Raw genomic sequence first — 17538 nt, forward strand, 5'->3', positions numbered from 1 at the left:
GCTCCCATCCTCATGGCAGCGTTGTCTGGAGCTGGGAACACGCCCCCAGCAGGTTCCATCAGGGGACCAGCCTGTCTCCTGCAGGCATGTGTGTTCGCCTCTCTGGGTCTCGTCCAGCCTGCTCCCTTTATCCCCCACCCCTTCACAGCATCCCTGAACCGCCTCCACCCAGTCCGGCTTGAGTGCCCCTGGTAACAGAGGGCTTCCTACCTCTCTGAGGCCGTTGATCTGAGCTGTGGAGAAAGGGCTCCTACTTCCAGCTGTCTTTCCCCTTCTGTAACAAAGACGCCTGGGAGAGAGTGGGCGTTGGCGTCCAGTGGATCTGGGTCTGAGCACCTCTCTAGCATGGAACCAGCGGTGCGATCTAAGGCAAATGATGGCCTTTCTGCACTTCAGTTTCCTTAGCTGCACCTGCCCGCAGGGCCGTGTGATGCTTAAAGTAGAGCAAGTTTACAAAGCTCCTAACGCAGGGCCTGGCGCATGGCGCACACTCCCCAGAGAGCCTTTATCATCCTTTAACCTCCAGCCCCTCGTCCAACTCTTCCCCCTTCCCCGGCGAGCGCAGGAGCTGGGAGTGCGGTCAGAGATAATAGTCTGTGCCCATTAGAAGTTAGAGGCGGCGTCAGAACGTGTCCCCAGGGGGCACCCCCACTAGAGGGCCAGCCCCTGGGAGCTGCAGACCTCTTATCGGCTTCCAGACAACTTGGCCCACCAGATACTCATGGGATTTGGGGGGGCGGGGGGGGGAGTTGACACCTGGAGGAATCCCCAAGTCCCTGCCCTCCCCCCCTCCCCCACAGCTTTCCCAGGATGAGAGACCACTTCTGGGAATGGAACTGGAGGTGGGGAAAGGCAAGGGAGGAAAAGCAGGGCGTGTTAATCCCCACCATCCAAGAGCAGCTGCCATTGCCAGCCTCCTGGCTGTGTGCCTGGCGTAGGCGGTGCACTTTACCTGCGTCCTTGCATATAAATCTCACAACAGCCCTAGGACTCGGATACTATTGTCCTTGTTTTACAGACATGGAGGTTGAGGCTCAGAGAGGTTAAGACACTTGCCCAAGGCTGCACAGTCAGGATGTAATCACTTCTCTGTATGGTCCAGAACTTGTGCTCCAGACCACTGCACTCTAAACCTAGGGTGCCCCCTTCATGCCCAGTCGTGAGAGTTTTCACCTAAAGGTGCTCTCTAAGGTTGCCTCTAAGCGGGTCTCTGCGCCTCTGTTAGTGAACGTGTGCATCCGAGAGGGTCACTGTGCGAGGTACCTTGTGTAGGCGAGTGAGTCTGAGTCGTGTGTGTAAGAGTGAGGAGTGAGTGTGCAGGGGGACTTCTCCCAGTGGGTCTGTGCATCCTGGTGTCGCGGGGACGTCCTGACCGTGGCACCGGGGCGGCGGCCCTGAGTCCACGTGCGGACACGGGGCGCGGGGAGCACGCTACCCCCGGAGGTGCAGGCGGGTGAGTGCGGGCGTGCGCACGTGCAGCGGGGGTGTCGCGGGCCGCTGTCCACCGCCCGGCTCCAGCCCGCCCCCTCGCCTCGGTGCTGATTGGCTTGGCGCCGTGACGGGCCGGCCCCCGTCCGGGGCGGCGGCGGCGGGCGCGGGTGCCCGCGTGTACGCTGTGAGCCGCGTGTGCGCCGGTGTGTGCGCCCGGCTGCCGGGTGTGCGGGAGAGCTGGGGAGCGCGCCGACGCGCGGGCTGCCGCGGCCGAGCCGAGGGTGAGCGGCGCCCCCGCCCTCCCGGCCATGGCCTCCGCCCGGGGACGCCTGCCCCCCGCGCTCTGGGTCGTCACGGCCGCGGCAGCGGCAGCCACCTGCGTGTCCGCGGCGCGCGGCGAAGGTGAGCGGCGGCGGCGGCGGCGGCGGCGGGGCGGGGGCGGCCGAGGGACGGGGACGCGGCGCCCGCTGATCGAGGCTCAACTTCCTTTTCCTCGACCCTGAGTGCCACTGGGGCTGGGACCCTGGGCTTGGCGGCGGGAACCCTGGGCTTGGGGGGACAGGGATTGGCTGTGGGAGAGACCCCAGGGTCAAGGAATAGTGGGATGGAGAAGGGGACGGGACCCGAAGGCTTGGGGCTCTGGGCAGAGGCAGCCGGGGCTGGGGGACAGGGCTGAGGGATTCGGAGCTGGAGACAGAGAACTGAGGATCAGACACTGGGGACGGGGGACAGGATGGGGGACAGGAGATGAGAGAAGAGGTATAGAGGAGAGAGGGGACAGAGAGGGCAGGGACGGGTGGGGACAGAGGGGCACAGAGATGCAGGATAAGGTTCAGAGGCTGGAGGAAAAGGGGCAAGGATGGCACTGAGAGGGGGGAACACGAACTGAGGACCAGAGAGAACAGGACAGGTTTGGGGGAAGCCAGAACTGAGGGGCAGGGACTGAGAGTCTTGGAAGTGGTGGGCTGGAGGGCTGGCGGAGAAGGGGCTGCAGCCAGGGAGGAATAGCTGGTGGGGAGGCAGCTGTGGTGGGCAGGAAGGGGTGGCCTTGTGAGGAAGAGCCAGTGAGGGGAGAGCTGAGGGGTTGGCGAGGAACTGAGGCAAGCGAGGCCCGGAGGTCAGGTTCTTGGCCAGGGACAAGGCTGGGGCAGTCCGGTCACTCAGGGGACATGGGAGAGAGGCTGGAGCAGGGGTTGTGAACTGAACAGTCAGGACCAAAAGGGTTCGTTGGGTGACCTGCCAGTGATGGGCGGGGACAAGGAACGCTGGGAGGGGGCATCCATCAGGGTCCCCAGCACCAAGGCAGGGCCTCACACCTGGCACACACAGGGTGCTGCCCTGAGTTCTGCTCCCAGCCTCAGCCCCTGCCCTAGACCTCCCCTGCTGCCCAGAAGAAGCGATCTAGTGCTCCGTGCAGGATCCCAGGACTGACGCCCTGGGTCTCACCCAGGAGAATGAACTTCAGATTCAAGGGAGCGCCAGTCAGTGTTTCTCATCCACACTCAGACACACACACACACACACACACACACACACGCAAACAGCTCACAGAGATGCAGCCGTACCCTCAAGCACACATGCACTCATGGACACAGCAGGATTCACACGCATAGACCCAGGCCCGTAGAGACCCCCGTGCGTGACAGCCCCCCTCTGCCCACTGTCATGCACAGAAATGCAGGCAGTACATGTGTGCACACACATGTATGTACAGATGCATACACTTGGAAACATGCACATTTGTGGGCAGACACCACATCTAAGGAGGCCTTCAAACTTGCATTCGTGCCATGGAAATGCGTGTGCACAGAATAAATGCACAGACATCGGTAAACTCATAGTTTCCAATGAAACGGGTCGTTCGAGCAGGGACCATAGCAGGGGAGCTAAGGTGAAATGGCAGGAGGGACAGCCTGGCTGGGGTGGGCACAGGTTCCTGAGACACCAGGAGTCAGGAGGGCAGGCAGTGACTCCAAGCTGTGGCCTGAGAAGCAGTCTCCCCAGGGTTGAGTACAGGGAAGGGGGCGGTTGCTTTACCCAGTAGGATTCTGAGGGGACCGACATCAAGGCTCTGGGCATTGGGTGGTGCACCCTCAATTCCTTAATTCAACTCTCTCCTGGGGTGGAGCCAGCACCCTCTGGAATTGCAGCAGCAAACACCAGAGTCCCCTAGGGAGGGGATTTTGGGGAGGATAGACCATTGGCCTGAGAAAGAGAATGTGTCTATGTCTGGGGAGAGACAACAGTTGGGGCAGAGGCAAGATCTATAAAGAGAGGCAGGTGGGGAGCTCGGCAGGGCGGGGGGACGCACTGTCCACACCCATCTGGTCGATGCAGCAGGCACCCACAGCCGGGCCTGGGTTCCCCTTGCAGGTCAGAAGCCATGGGTGGAGACCTAGGGAATGTTCCGCGTGGGACAGCCAGGAGTCCCTTCCAGCTCAGCCGGGCGCAGAGCTGGGGCAGCCAGGGAGACTGTTGGAACTTGAGGAGGGGGGCTCTGTTCCCCTTTGGGGTCCCAAAGGTGGCAGTGCGCCAGGCTGGTCAAGTGCCCCTATACCCGGTCCCTCCTCCGGCTGGGGAAGGCCTTGCAACCTCCCCTCCCCCTGCCCCCTACAGCCAGCCCCGCCAGGCTCTCAGCCTTCCTTACCCTGGTGGGGATTACCCACCACTCTGGGTGATCTCGGAGGCATTCGAGTCCTGGCTGACATCCCCTGGCCACCCCATATCCTCCAGCCTCACCATCATGCACTGTGTCCTCGGGGAATGTAAATCAATTTAAGTATTAGTCTCAGCGAAATGGAATGGGGGAAGGTGACGGTGCTGGAGAAAAAAGGAATCGCATAATGCTTCCACGGTCGAACAGGAAAGGCTTCGGGATTGTCTGTTCTTCTCAGCACAGGAGGGGGACTCATATGATCCCCCAGAACCGCCGGGCAGGTAGGATGTCTATGGACCTCTGGCAGATGAAGAAACTGAGGCACAGAGGAGTTCGGTGACTTGCTTCATTAAAGGCCCTGAGGCCATCTAGCCCGACCCTTACATTTGCAAGTGGGGAGACAGGCCCAGAGAGGGGAATTGACATCACAGATGTCACAGGGTTCGGCGGTACATGAGGCAGTCCTGGTGACCAGAAGGGGGTGCATCTCCTTGGGGACTCAGGCCAGGCCAGGCGGGCCAGATGCTGGGATTCTCTCCAGCCCTGATGAAAACTGCCGTGGGCCAGAGATGCCCGTGAAAGACACTCAGTGTCCCCCCGACCAGAGGGGACATGAGGTAGGGCAGAGCGGGACAGAGGGAGAAGAGGAGAGGGGAGGGGCCGAGAAGGATCTGGAAAGAATTAGAACAAGCAGCCCTGGAATCCTATAGCTCTTCCTGAATCCGATAGGATCGACTTTTGACTTATCTGTGGATTATCTGAGCCCCCCTGGCTAGCTGGTCCAGAACCTGCTGCAAATGTGGAGGGCTTCCCAGGGGAAGGGAGGGCTGGAAAGCGGGGTCTACAGGCAGCTGCCCTAAAGTCAAGGTATTCCAGGGGGAAGAGTCCAGGAAGGGGACATTTAGTCAGGTATCCGCTGCGCAGGGGCAGGCTGAGCTGCATGAAGAAGGGGTGGGGGAGGATGGGGGCGTCCACAGGTCTCTTTCCTTCCCTCTCCCCAAACCAGGCCCTGCTGGTCTGGGGGAAACTGCAGTGCGGCCCCCTCTCCCTCCCTCCAGGCAGCAGGAGAGAGCTGCCTGACCCAGTTTTCTTTCCATTGCCTGAGAGGGAGGGAGGGAGGCGGGAAGGCTGCTCTGCCTGCGCCCCTGGCGCGTGGGGCTGGGGCCGGGGAGGGGAGATCCATCCCCTGATCCTACCTGGCCTCTGGGGACCCCTCCCTGGTTCTATAAGCCCTCGCTCTAGCCAGCCTGCTCCTATCAACTCCCCAATTGGGTGGGGAGTGTGAAAGGAGAAAGAAAATCAGCAAATAAGAGCATCCTCACTCCAACATTTCCTGAGGACACTTGTCTCCATCTTTGAGGGGCAGGCATCCAGTGATACAAAGCTCAGGCTTCTGCCTTCCAGCCTTCCAGCCTGCAGAGTTTCAGGAGGGCCTGCTTTAACCCTCTGTGACCTGCTCAAGCCTGCCCATCGGGTTAGTTGGAAACCCATAATTGCTGGCTGGGAGAGGGGGTACATGAACAGAGAGTGAAAAAACTCTCTCAGACACCTATCACCAGATACAGCAAAGGACGCAGGGACCCAGAGAGGTGAAGGGACTTACCCAAGGACACACAGCAGTTAGAGACAGACCTGGGATTCAAGCGTTGATTTCTTCATCGCTGGAAAGGGAGTGGGTGGGTTTGAGGTACAAAGAGAGAGGCAGGACTTAGGGACAGGGAGTTGGCATTGACTCCAGGCTTTACAGTTGACCCTCACCCACCCTTTGATATTATTATCCCCATTTTACAGATGAGGAAACTGAGGTTCAGAGGACCTCCTGCTACAAGTTGATGTATTGAGATTTGAGCCCAGAGGGGTTTGACTCCAATCGTGGGCTCGTTTCCCTGCTGTGAGGGTCTGGCTTAAAGTAGACTTGCTTTCTGGCCAGAGCTCCTTCCCCACCACCTGGAGCCAGGTTGCCAGGGCTGGGGGCATTGTCTGTGGCTGCCACAGCAGGTGCTCTGAATGCCGACCCTGCTGGCTACGCCTGTGGTGCTCTGGACACGTTCCTGAACTTCCCTGAGGCTCGGTGTTTTCATCTATAAAATGGAGATAAGAAAGGCCACCTCTCAGGGTAGTTGTGTGGGTCACAGATGAGGCATCTCAAGCTCCCCTTGCAGAGCTCAGCACATAGTAGGTGCTCACCGAGAGGCAGCTCTACTGCCCTAAGTCCCTCTGCCTCAGTTGTGCAGAGGACCTGCTGGGTGCGGGGCATCTCCTGGAGGACACTGGTGATTATAAAGCTGGGCCAGTCCTCTGGGGGAGGTATGGCCTTGTAGCATGAACTTTGGTGTAACTTTGAATGCCATTACGTCCCATGAATAGGTGAGGGTCACGTCGTCTTCACAAACCCCTGTGCGACAGGAAGCACTGTCGCTCCATTTTACAGAGGAGGAAGCTGAGGCTCAGGGAGGGGGAGGACTTGCTCAGGACACAGCTTCTAAGTGCTGGAGCCGGGGTTATGACCCAGGGCTCCGGCCCGTCTCAGCCACCCCACTGGCCCACCAAGCGGGGCAGCTGGCACTCGGGGCAGCGTGTATTCTGGGAGTTCAGAAGATCATGTTTTGGCTGAAGTGGTGGAGGAAGGCTTCAGGGAAGAGAGAGAACTTGAACTGTGCCTTGATGGACTGGGCAAGGCAGAAAGGACACAGAGCTAGGGAGCTGGCGTGAGACTGACCAGCAAGGCCCTGTGTGAACACACACAGACATCGGCAGGCGCAGGGCCTGGCGCGTGGCTGGGTTGGGTGGCTCTTGTGGCACAGGGAAGGCGGTCTCAGGGGTCTGATGTGCTCCCGTCTCCTGTTTTGCAGTGAACTTGCTGGACACATCAACCATCCACGGGGACTGGGGCTGGCTCACGTATCCGGCTCATGGGGTAAGTGATGGACAGTGGGGCCAGCCTCATCCCTCTGTGAGCAGAGGGAGGCTGTGACTCACAGAATCTAATCAGATAGATCAATAAGAAGCAGAGGCCCAGAGAGGGGAGGGCACTTACCCAAGGACACACAGCAACGGGAGACAGAGCTGCTGATTTCGTAACGGTTTCGTGCACACAGAGCCTTGGGAATAGAGAACCACCCCTGGTGCTGGGCAACTGGTGCTTCATGTCTGAGGCCCCGGATGTGGGATCCTCAAGTCTGTGTCCTGGGTCCATAGACTCACGATGTGCCACAGCTGGGCCCAGGGTAGCCTAAGACATGTCATTGTCGAGGAACAGGGCCAGGAAGGGCCCTATCCAGGGCTTTCACGGCTTCAGGATCCCCCTCCCTCACAGCCGCCGTGCCCTCACCAGGGCTGTCAGGAAATCTGGATTCCCTGCTTGCTTCTCTTTTCCATCAGCACCACCTGGCTGGCATTGCCAGCCCCAGGCCTATCTGGCTCAGCCCATCAGCTCCCTTGGGGTCAGTGTTCACGGGAGACACCCCTCCCACTCTCCTGGGGCGTGGTTATGGTAACTCCAGGGACAAGGCTGCACTGCCCGGTCCCTCCACTTCTTTTATCCAAGTCCCAGGAGGCGAGGCAGAAAAGCCAAAGCAAGCCATGAGCCTGCTGGGGTCCTGGCTCTGCCGTCAACAAGCTGGGGCCCTGGGTCACCACCTCACCCCCCTGGGTCTGTCCCATCTCTGGAAAGGGAGGAGCACGTGACGACCCCATGGACTGTGATGACACATGATCTTAGACTGTGCCTGTTACCGACGAGCCTTCCCTGAATGTATTGTCACCATCACTGTTATTAGTATACAAGAGGTCCAGTGCATGAAATTCGTACACTCGTAGGGTCCCCCAGCAGCTGCTGGCTGCCGGCCGGGGCCTCCCTCCCTTCCCCCGGCCTGGTCGAACTCCCGGACGAACACCCGGTCGAGGGGACAATTTGCATATTATGCTTTTATTATATAGGATATTATGGTTGTATCTCACATAAATTTCCTCCTACAAATGTGCTCAGAAACACACACACATGCATACACACACACACACACGCACATCCCTGCTTTAGACGTGAGCATATCATGTACCACAACTTCTTTCGTGAACACTGGCTTCCGTGGCTCTGGGGACAGAGGGATAATCGTGTTAATAATAGTAACGATGATAATGACGCCAGGAGTTCACATTTATGAAGGGGTACTTCTTTACTTTGAGGTAGGGTTTTCATCCGGGCCGTTTGTGGCCTGTGGCCTGTGGCTGAGGTCAGAACTCCCCTTCTCTCCCGGGTCCCAGGGAGCAGTAAGCTGAGTCCGCTTCCTGTCATCAGCCCTTAGGCACCAGGCTTCAGGAGCTGGAGGGTTAGGCCTCGGGGCCCAAGAGCCAGTAGGAACCCCCTTCTCTGGCTGAGCAGGCCAGGCCTGCCTGAGACAAAGGCCGGGTTCTTGGGGTGTCTGTTTACCTTCCTGGGCCTCGGTCTCTCCCTGGGCAGTGCTCCCTGTGAGCCCCAGTTGGCTCTCTCCCAGGGGGAAGGAGGGTGAACAAGGATCTTGGCTCTGCCGGGGGCCAGGGGCTTGGCCCATGAGGAGGGGGGGACTGCCGGGCTGTTGTCTGGGTCAGCATTTCCCCTGACGCCCTGCAGCTAAGGGGGCGTGGGCCTGGCTGCAGGTTGGCTCTGGGAGTCTCTGTCCCCCTCAGATCTTAGGACTTGGTTTTGAGGGTGACGAGGAGTGGTAAGGATTTTAAGAAGGCGAGGAACAGGACCTGTTTCCCACGATCGCGCTGTTATTCTTTTGTTTGCAGGGTGCTGTAAAGTGTGGCTCAGAGCCATCTCATTTCATTTGGGACTTGGAACAAATAATAACTTACAGTCAATAGCTCTTAACAATCTATAGACGTTTTCTCTTTTAATCTCCACCACCAATGCTGCAAGCAGGTACAGCCACCCCCTTTTACAGATGCAGACGCTGAGGCTCAGAGCACTGGGAGATCATTGCTCATCATCGGACAGGTTCTAAGTGATGGGCTGGAACTCATATCTCTGAGCCTGGAGCCCGAGTTGAGTCCCTTCTGCCCTCTTTGTGAGGTTGGGAGGCAGCCCTGCATTGTCCCCTGAGTTACGGACCACCTCCTGTCTCTGTGGGGCTTGCCCAGGGAGAGAACAAGGCCAGGTGAGACCCCTGGTTCCCAGGCTCGAGGCCTTGAACCCGTGCTGGGCTACCAGGTGAACCTTGCATATGCTGACATCCAGGGGGTCTAGGGAGGAGCTGGATCTTTGGTTTAATATGCCTTCCAGGTGACTGTGTGCCCAGCTGGGTGGGGAGCCTTTGGAGATGGTCCTTGAGGTTCCTCCCACCCCCTGGTCCTGCAGCCTGTTAAACACCCTGGTACAGGGTCACCCAGGACTGTCTCCAGCATCAGCAAAGTTATCAGATTATCAGGCAGACGGCTCAGCCTGAAGGCCAAGGTGCTGGGTCCCGATGAGCCGGTGCTCTGCCGCCTCCAATCAGTGAGACTCGGGCAAATCCTTTACCTCCCCCCGACCTCCACACTTATAACGGGGTGACGATAACACGGGCTCCGTGGAGTTGTCATCTATGAGATGACGCATGAAAAGGATGGTTTACCGGTAAGAAACCAGGAGCTCTGAGAGGTTAAGCATCTCTGCTAAGCTCAGGGCGGGGGTCGGGGGGGGCGCAGACTGGCCCCAGAACCCATGCTTTTCGCCAGGCTGTGCCCTCCCTTTGCGCCCCGCCCTCCACACACTGGACGAGCTTCACCTCTGGTAAAGAACAGCTGCCTCCGGTGAGGGCGCACATTCCTTTCCATTGTCTCACTGGATCCTCTCCATCCCCCAGAGTGGATGGGATGGGCAGACTGTAGCCACCCCATTCTACATATGGGGAGCCCGAGGCTCAGAGAGGGATGTGATGTACCCAGGGCTGCACAGCTGGCTCACTGCCTTCCGTTCGGGGAATGAGACCGAGTTCCAGAGCAATGGTGGGGGTTGGGGGAGGAGGGTGCAGGGCTAGAGAGGCAGCTGGGGTGGGAGTGACACCCAGCCCGGGATGGGGTGCCCCAGGTGGAGAGCAGGACAGATTCCACCTTTTTGCCAGCCTCCAGGAATTCCTGCCACTCTGGGCACCGGCAGCAGCCCTGGGGCTGGCAGGGCCAGGTCAGGCCGCTGGCATCGGTGGGGCAGCTGGAACGGACTCGAATAGAGCTGATTAATTTATCCCAGTCCCTGGCAGGAAACAGACAAGGAGCAGCTGGTTGGCTCTTCGGTGCTTTGTTAATTGTGACAGTGACTTTAACCCCAGATGTGACTGACACAGCACTGCCTAGAGACCCCAGCTGCGGTGTGGGGTGCAGGGCAGGGGTCCTCTTGGGGTGGGGTTACAGGAAGCATGATCTCTTTCAGGTGAGACTGGCACACGCTGGGCTTCTCCCCCAGTGGTCCCCGGAGGCAGGCGCAGGTGCTGAGAAGATGCTCAGCATCGTATCGGCCCCATTCCTCGGTGCCTCTCTCTGCCAGGCCCAAGCTCTCCATCCTCAGTGAGGTGGGCCTGTCTGAGCTCCGTTTTACAGATGTGGGTGCTGCGGCTCCAGACCACACGCTGGCCAAGATGCGGTGGAACAGGGGGGCTGGGTCAGGCAGGAAGGACTTGAGGTGCCCGTGGTCCTCGCTTTGCCTCTTGGGGCAACTCAGAACCCCACGGCTTCTCAGGGCACCACGAGGAGTGGTGGTGGTGGCTTTTACCTTTTGTCCCCCTTTTCTTCTGATTCTATTTTTTTTTTTTCTGTTACAGTTGATGTTCAGTATTGTTTTATTTTAGTTTCAGGTGTACAGCACAGTGGTTAGACACACAATCGTAATACTCCCCCCGCCCTACCCCAGTCCAGAACCCACCTGGGCCACACACAGTTATCGCAGTATTATTGACTGTTTCCTAAGCTGCACCCTGCACCCCCAGGACTGTTTTGTGACTACCAATTGGACGTCTTACTCCCTTCACCTGTTTCACCAGCCCCCCACTTCCCTTCCATCTGCCAACCCTCAGCCCGCTGTCTGTATCTGTGAGTCTGTTTCTGTTTTATTTGTTCGTTTATATTGTTCTCTGGATTCTGCATATCAGTGAAATTGCATGGTACCCCATCCTTCCCTGACTTATTTCACCAGGAGTGGTCTTTACCCCTCCCGGACCCCTGCTTACGTTACAGGAGCTCTAGTTCAAGGGCAGTTGCACATAAAGGCCCAAGAGAGAAGATCAAGACCCTGTATCTCGGGTGGAGCTAGGACAGGGACCCAGAGCTTGTCCCCTCCATCTGCGCTTGGCCCCCAGCCCCTCCTCAGAGCCCTCAGGAGTCCACTGAACTCAGCCCACCCGTGACTGCTCCTCGCCAACCAGCATTCTGCAGTTGAGGAAACGGGGGCCCAGAGAGGAGCAGCAACGAGCCCCAGGTCACACAGCAGGTCAACACAGCATCTTCGACGTGACACTTACTGCGCCGAACACGGCTTACCCGTCCAGCCTCGCTGGGCTCTCCCCTCCCGTCCCTGCAAGAGGTTCCTGCTTCAGCCCCACAGCAAGTTTTGCCCCCCGCCCCCTCGATGCCCACACCCTTTGGCATGTCCCTCCACCACCTTGTCTGTAAGCGGACTATGAGGCACTTGAGGGCAGGGAGTATTTCAGGTGTATTTCTCTCTTAAGTTGTGGTAAAATACACACACCACAGCATGTCCCATCTTTTTTCTTAACCACTTTTAGGTGGACAGTCCAGTGGCACTGAGTCCATTCACGTGGTTGTGTGGTGTGGCCACCGCCACCGTCGGCTCCAGAACGTTTTCATCTTCCCAGATTGAAACTTGTGTGCCCATTAAACTATGACTCCCCATTGCCTTCCCCAGCCCCTGGCACCCCCGATCTGCTTCCTGTCTCTCTGAGTCTGACTAGTCCGAGTGCCGCGTGTACCAGTAAGTGGAGTCGTGCCGCAGTTGTCCTTTGTGTTGGGTTTATCTCACGCTGTGCGATGTCCCGGAGGCTCCCCAGGTTGCAGGCTCTGTCAGGTGTCACGCCCTTGGAGGCGGAATGCTGGCCCAGTGTGTGGAGAGGCCACATTCTGTGTCCATGCATCCATCGACGGACGCGTGATTCCACCTTCTGGCTGCCGTGAATACGGGGGTGCGGATCCCTGAGTCCCTGCCTTTATTTCTTTAGCGTGTGCAGCCGGGAGTGGAATTGCTGGACCCTGTGGTGCTTCTGTGTTTAATTTTCTGAGGAACCACCATACTGTTGTGCACCGTGCCTGTACCATTTTACGTCCCCACCGGCAACACTCCAGGGCTCCCGGTCCTCCACATCCTCACCAAAACTCGTTTTCTTCTGTTGTTTTGATAATAGCTGATGGGTGTCAAGTGGAACCGCATTGTGCTTTTGAGTCACACTTCCCGACTGGTTAGTGATGCTGAGCATCTTTCTGCGTGCTCCTTAGCCGTCTGTATGTCTTCTTCAGAGAAATGTCTGTCCAAGGCCTTTGCCCGCTTTTACATTGGGCTGCTTGTATTCTTGTTATGGAGGTGTAGGAGTTCTTTGCATATTCTGGACATTAATTCCTTACCAGAGACATGATTTGCAGATGTTTTCTCCCACCCACTGTCGCCGTTTCACTCCGTTGGGAGCGTGTGGTGTGTTTCTGGGTCAGTGATGCCTGGCCAGCACCCGGCACAGAAGCAGTCACACTCCACTTTCCCACCTCCTGGCACTTGTGAGTGGACCCCGGCCAGCCCGGGAGCCCCCAGCCCTGTGGGGGAGGGTGGGGCTGAGGGACCATCACGAGCAGCAGGGCCAAGTCCATCCATCAGTCTGAACTAGCGTCAGATCAGGGGGCGCTGCCGCAGGATCTGAGGTGGGGTTCGTGCATTAGAAAGATTCCTCTGGGTGCTGATGTGGAAACTGGCCCGGGGGCTCGCTGACTTCCCCCAGCGGGTCCCCGCACTCTAGGAGGGATAGGAGTGGCCACAGAGAGACGAGGCCAGAGCCGTGCAGCCTTGATATCGGTTCCAGTCCTGGCTCCATCACTCGCTAGTTATGGGACCTCAGGCACGGGGCTCATATGTCTAAGCCTCTGTTTGCCCATCTGTAAACAGGCCATACACAACCCCTCCCCAGAAGGATGTGGCACTCTGTCCCCACATCTGTAGGGTGCCTGCTATCTGGCAGCTGTGACAGTCCGCCAGACAAGATCAGCTCCCCCAGGCTGGAGAAGGCCCCCGCTTCTTCCCCAGGACCCCCACCACCACGATTGACACGTGGGGCAGTGGGAGGGCGCCTGGCAGACCCCCATTTCAGCGGGCTGTGCTTTCCGCTGCAGTGGGACTCCATCAACGAGGTGGACGAGTCCTTCCGGCCCATCCACACGTACCAGGTGTGCAACGTCATGAGCCCCAACCAGAACAACTGGCTGCGCACCAGCTGGGTGCCCCGCGACGGCGCCCGGCGCGTCTACGCCGAGATCAAGTTCACCCTGCGCGACTGCAACAGCATGCCGGGCGTGCTGGGCACCTGCAAGGAGACCTTCAACCTCTACTACCTGGAGTCGGACCGCGACCTGGGCCCCAGCACCCAAGAAAGCCAGTTCCTCAAAATCGACACCATTGCGGCCGACGAGAGCTTCACGGGCGCCGACCTGGGCGTGCGGCGCCTCAAGCTCAACACGGAGGTGCGCGGCGTGGGCCCGCTCAGCAAGCGCGGCTTCTACCTGGCCTTCCAGGACATCGGGGCCTGCCTCGCCATCCTGTCCCTCCGCATCTACTACAAGAAGTGCCCCACCATGGTGCGCAACCTGGCCGCCTTCTCGGAGGCGGTGACCGGGGCAGACTCTTCCTCTCTGGTGGAGGTGCGGGGCCAGTGCGTGCGGCACTCAGAGGAGCGGGACACGCCCAAGATGTACTGCAGTGCCGAGGGCGAGTGGCTGGTGCCCATCGGCAAGTGCGTGTGCAGCGCCGGCTACGAGGAGCGGCAGGATGCCTGTGTGGGTGAGCGTGCCCCGTGAGGGCGGGCTGGCAGGTGGGCTCCGTCGGGGCAGGGCTGCCAAGGTGTGCGTGGAGGGCGGGGCACCACAGTCAGCAGGCGTCTGGGTGGTGCACGCAGCACCTGGGACCGTGGGTGAGCCGCCCGTGGTTCTGGGTCAGCAAACACACAGGCCATCTGTGTGTGATGGGGGGCAAGGAGGGAAACGCGCCACAGCCAGGCGGTACCCTCTGTGGCATTGTGGAGAGGACACCCTCCAGGACCCTGTGTGCTTGGGTACCACGGGGTGCACACCTGTGCTAGGGAACAATGCGGGGAGCTGACTCAGGTCAGCGTTGCTCTAAGCACCTTTCACCACTAACTCATTCCATCCCACCCCTCCCTGTGAAACAGAAACTGCTCTCGTCCCGGTTTTGTAGATGAGGAGACGAGGCACGGAGAGGCAAAGGGGCTTGACCCAAGGTCACCCAGCTGGGAAGTGACAGAGCTGTGATGTGAACCCAGAAGTCTGGCTCTCAAGTCCGTGCTCAGAACCACGAAGCTGCTAGCCTGTGGGGTGGAGGGAGGTGGCGCCCGGCCCGGGTGGATGGGTGCTGTGTGGGGCCATGGTGAAGGTCTGCGGGCAGGGACACCAGGGAGAACGATGTAGGTGGGGCATGTCACGGGCACCTGCAGCACTTGCTGTGTTCAGGAGAATCTTACTAAGGGCCTTGGGAGAGGACAGCCGAGGTGCTTGTGAAGGAGGACAGCTGCGGGCACCTGGGTCATGAACTGGCATGACACCTGTCCCCACAGGTGTACTGCTGGGATTCCCATGTCAGGGGCCAGGAGCAGGGCCGACCTCAAGCTGTGTGTGTGTGTGTGTGTGTGTGTGTGTGTACGCGCGCGCACATGTGCGTGGTCAGCAGACTCCCACGTGGCACAGTGCAGCCGAGCATCCCGCAAGCCCAGGAACACGGGAGAGCAGGTGTGGACAGGCAGCTGGTACCCCAGCTGGTACTGGTCTCGGCCTGGTTGCCCTCTGCCCTTCCTTGGCCTCCCCGGGGGCTGGACACATGGCAGCTCAGCCACTCAGCACAGTGAAGCCTGCTGTGGGGACCAAGGTCGTTTTCTGGGACCAGGATTGTCCATCCAGCCACCAGTCCCTTTCCAGCTCCTCTCTGAGGCTCTCTGGTTTCCTTACAAATCTTTCTTCACACTCCCAACTGTTACGAGTCTTCACTGCTCCTGGACCCTGGACTCAAAGCACCTTCTGTGACATTTGCCTGTTTCGGGGTTTGTTCTACCCTCTGTGGCCTGGTGCACCGGGCTCCCCAGGTCCCCAGCCTCTCCTGGTCCCTGTCACAGATATCCTTGTATTTCTCAGCTCCCAGCTGGGTAATAATAATAAAAACAACAGACATAAAAAAAACAAAAAAAAACAACAGACATCCCTGTTGTCTTGACAGCTTGCAAGGGGATTCCTCAGATATCAGTTCATTTGCTCATGGTAGCAAGGCAGGTGTTATAATTCCATTTTATGGATGGGAAAACTGAGGCTCAGATGGTCGTGTCACCTACTGAGGTCTCACAGCTGGTGAGAGGTGGAGCTGGGACCTAGTCTGTCTTGCTCTGAGCCAGGGGTAGGTGTTTAACCTCTTCCTGGCCCACCCCAACTGCTTTTCTCACCAGAGCTGGCTTCCAACACTCCCTTTAGAGACGATTTTTTGAGCATTTGCCATGTGCCAGGCACTTTAGTAAGTGATTCTTACACATCATGTTAGTTACTCCTTCTGTTGAGCATCTCACTGTGACCCAGGCCACGGGGATATAGACACAGGGCGTCCCTGCCTTCGGGGAGTTCACGCAGTTTCTCATCCTTACAATAGTTCCCGAAGCTAAGTAAGATGCCCCCATCTTATAGATGTGAGACATCGAGCCCTTCAGTCACACGGGAGGGGTCAGATCCCAGGTGTCTCACTCCAGAGCCCTGAACTGCTTCCTGTGTCCTCGAAGCCCCGCCTCCCTCCTCCCCGGGTGACAGTCAGACAGACTGGCTCATCAGCAGGTGGACATCTGTCAGCCGCTGCCCCCAGCTCTGGATCTATCCAGCCCCCAAGCACACACAAGTCACTAGCTTGTCCCGTGTGCGCTGCGGTGCGCTCGCCCGTGGGAGGGAGACCGGTCCTCCTGACTTCAGGGTTGGGGCCTTGCTCAGAGGTACTGCTCCAGCCTCCTTAGACAGAGGCGGGAAGCGGAGCCCAGAGGGGGACTGTGCCTTGCCCACGGTCCCACAGCATGTCACGGACAGGGCTCTTGGTGCAAACCCCAACACCTGAGCAGCGGAACCTCCCAGGGCCGGGAGAGGCCACGGCCGCTCCCATTTCCTGGCGCTGCTGGCACGGCAATAAAAAATAAAGAGAAGGCAAAGCAGGGTCAGGGAATTGCAGCAAATTCTGAATTTTCATTTAAATCACAACACACATAATTATGCCAGTTGCAAGATAATTATAGGTTTTATAAAAAATATTAATTCCTGGTACCCTGCAGGCAGCAAGGTTTTAGGACAGAAGGCCGGTTTTAAGTCGCACGATGAGAGAGGGTTTCGGATTGTCCTGTGGGAGGGCTTCTGGGATTGTCCGTGGAACCTCCTTAAGGAAGCAGCACAGGCCCAACACCGAGGCCCATGGAAGGGAGGCCGGCTGTGTCCCCCATCCCCACCCCCTCCTTCGTGGGTAGCCTGACAGTGCGGAGATGGGGACCAATAAGAAACTGGGGACAGATGGGGGTGCATTTCCTGGGCTGTGGCTACTTGAGGGGGGTCCTCTCAGAGCTGTGGGACCTCCTCAGGTTGTAGGGCCCCCTTCTCCGGTGGATGGGTCTCTCTGAGCAAACAGTGAGGAGAGGAAGGGCTGGGACTTGCTAAGAGGGGGTCCTGAGTTGCTCAGTCCTGAGTGCCCCCCACACACACACATCCCTGAGGCCTGCAGCAGAGGCCAGACCACATGACAGCCACCTGCCAGCCTCCAGGATCCTGTTTCTCAAGTTTTGCCCTCAGAGCACCCCTCAGAAGTGGGCTGTGCTTGATTTCACGGAGAACGCCCCGGAGAAGGGACCTAGCTGGTCACAGCGCTTTTTGGAGGCCTGACTGTGACTGCCCTCTGGCCTCAGAGACCCACAGAAGAATATCAGAGCCATATGGAGCTAATGCAGCTTACCAGTGAGGAAATGGAGGCCACAGCTTGCAAGGGGATTCCTCAGATATCAGTTCATTTGCTCATGGTAGCAAGGCAGGTATTGTAATTCCATTTTATGGATGCGAAAACTGAGGCTCAGATGGTCGTGTCACCTACTGAGGTCTCACAGCTGGTGAGAGGTGGAGCTGGGACCTAGTCTGTCCCAGAGAGGTGACGAGACTGGCCCCAGGGCATGCAGCTAGGGGTGCTGGACTGAATCAGCTCCCTGACCAGGAAG

The 17538-nt window shown here is 58.4% G+C and overlaps 1 protein-coding gene across 1 annotated transcript in view; it reads left to right on the forward strand.

Moving 5' to 3' along the window:
• The first annotated feature begins 1638 nt into the window (after nucleotides 1-1638).
• Nucleotides 1639-17538, forward strand: part of EPHA8 (EPH receptor A8) — a 33614-nt gene continuing 17714 nt past the window's right edge. Inside the window, exons 1-3 of the mRNA XM_080656406.1 lie at nucleotides 1639-1833; nucleotides 6940-7004; nucleotides 13427-14090. Of these exons, the coding sequence (XP_080512532.1) occupies nucleotides 1740-1833; nucleotides 6940-7004; nucleotides 13427-14090 (823 nt within the window). The 5' untranslated portion in view covers nucleotides 1639-1739. The remainder of the gene's footprint in view (nucleotides 1834-6939; nucleotides 7005-13426; nucleotides 14091-17538) is intronic.

Source organism: Plecotus auritus, assembly GCF_963455305.1.
Source record: "Plecotus auritus genome assembly, chromosome: 2".
Lineage (NCBI taxonomy): Eukaryota > Metazoa > Chordata > Mammalia > Chiroptera > Vespertilionidae > Plecotus > Plecotus auritus.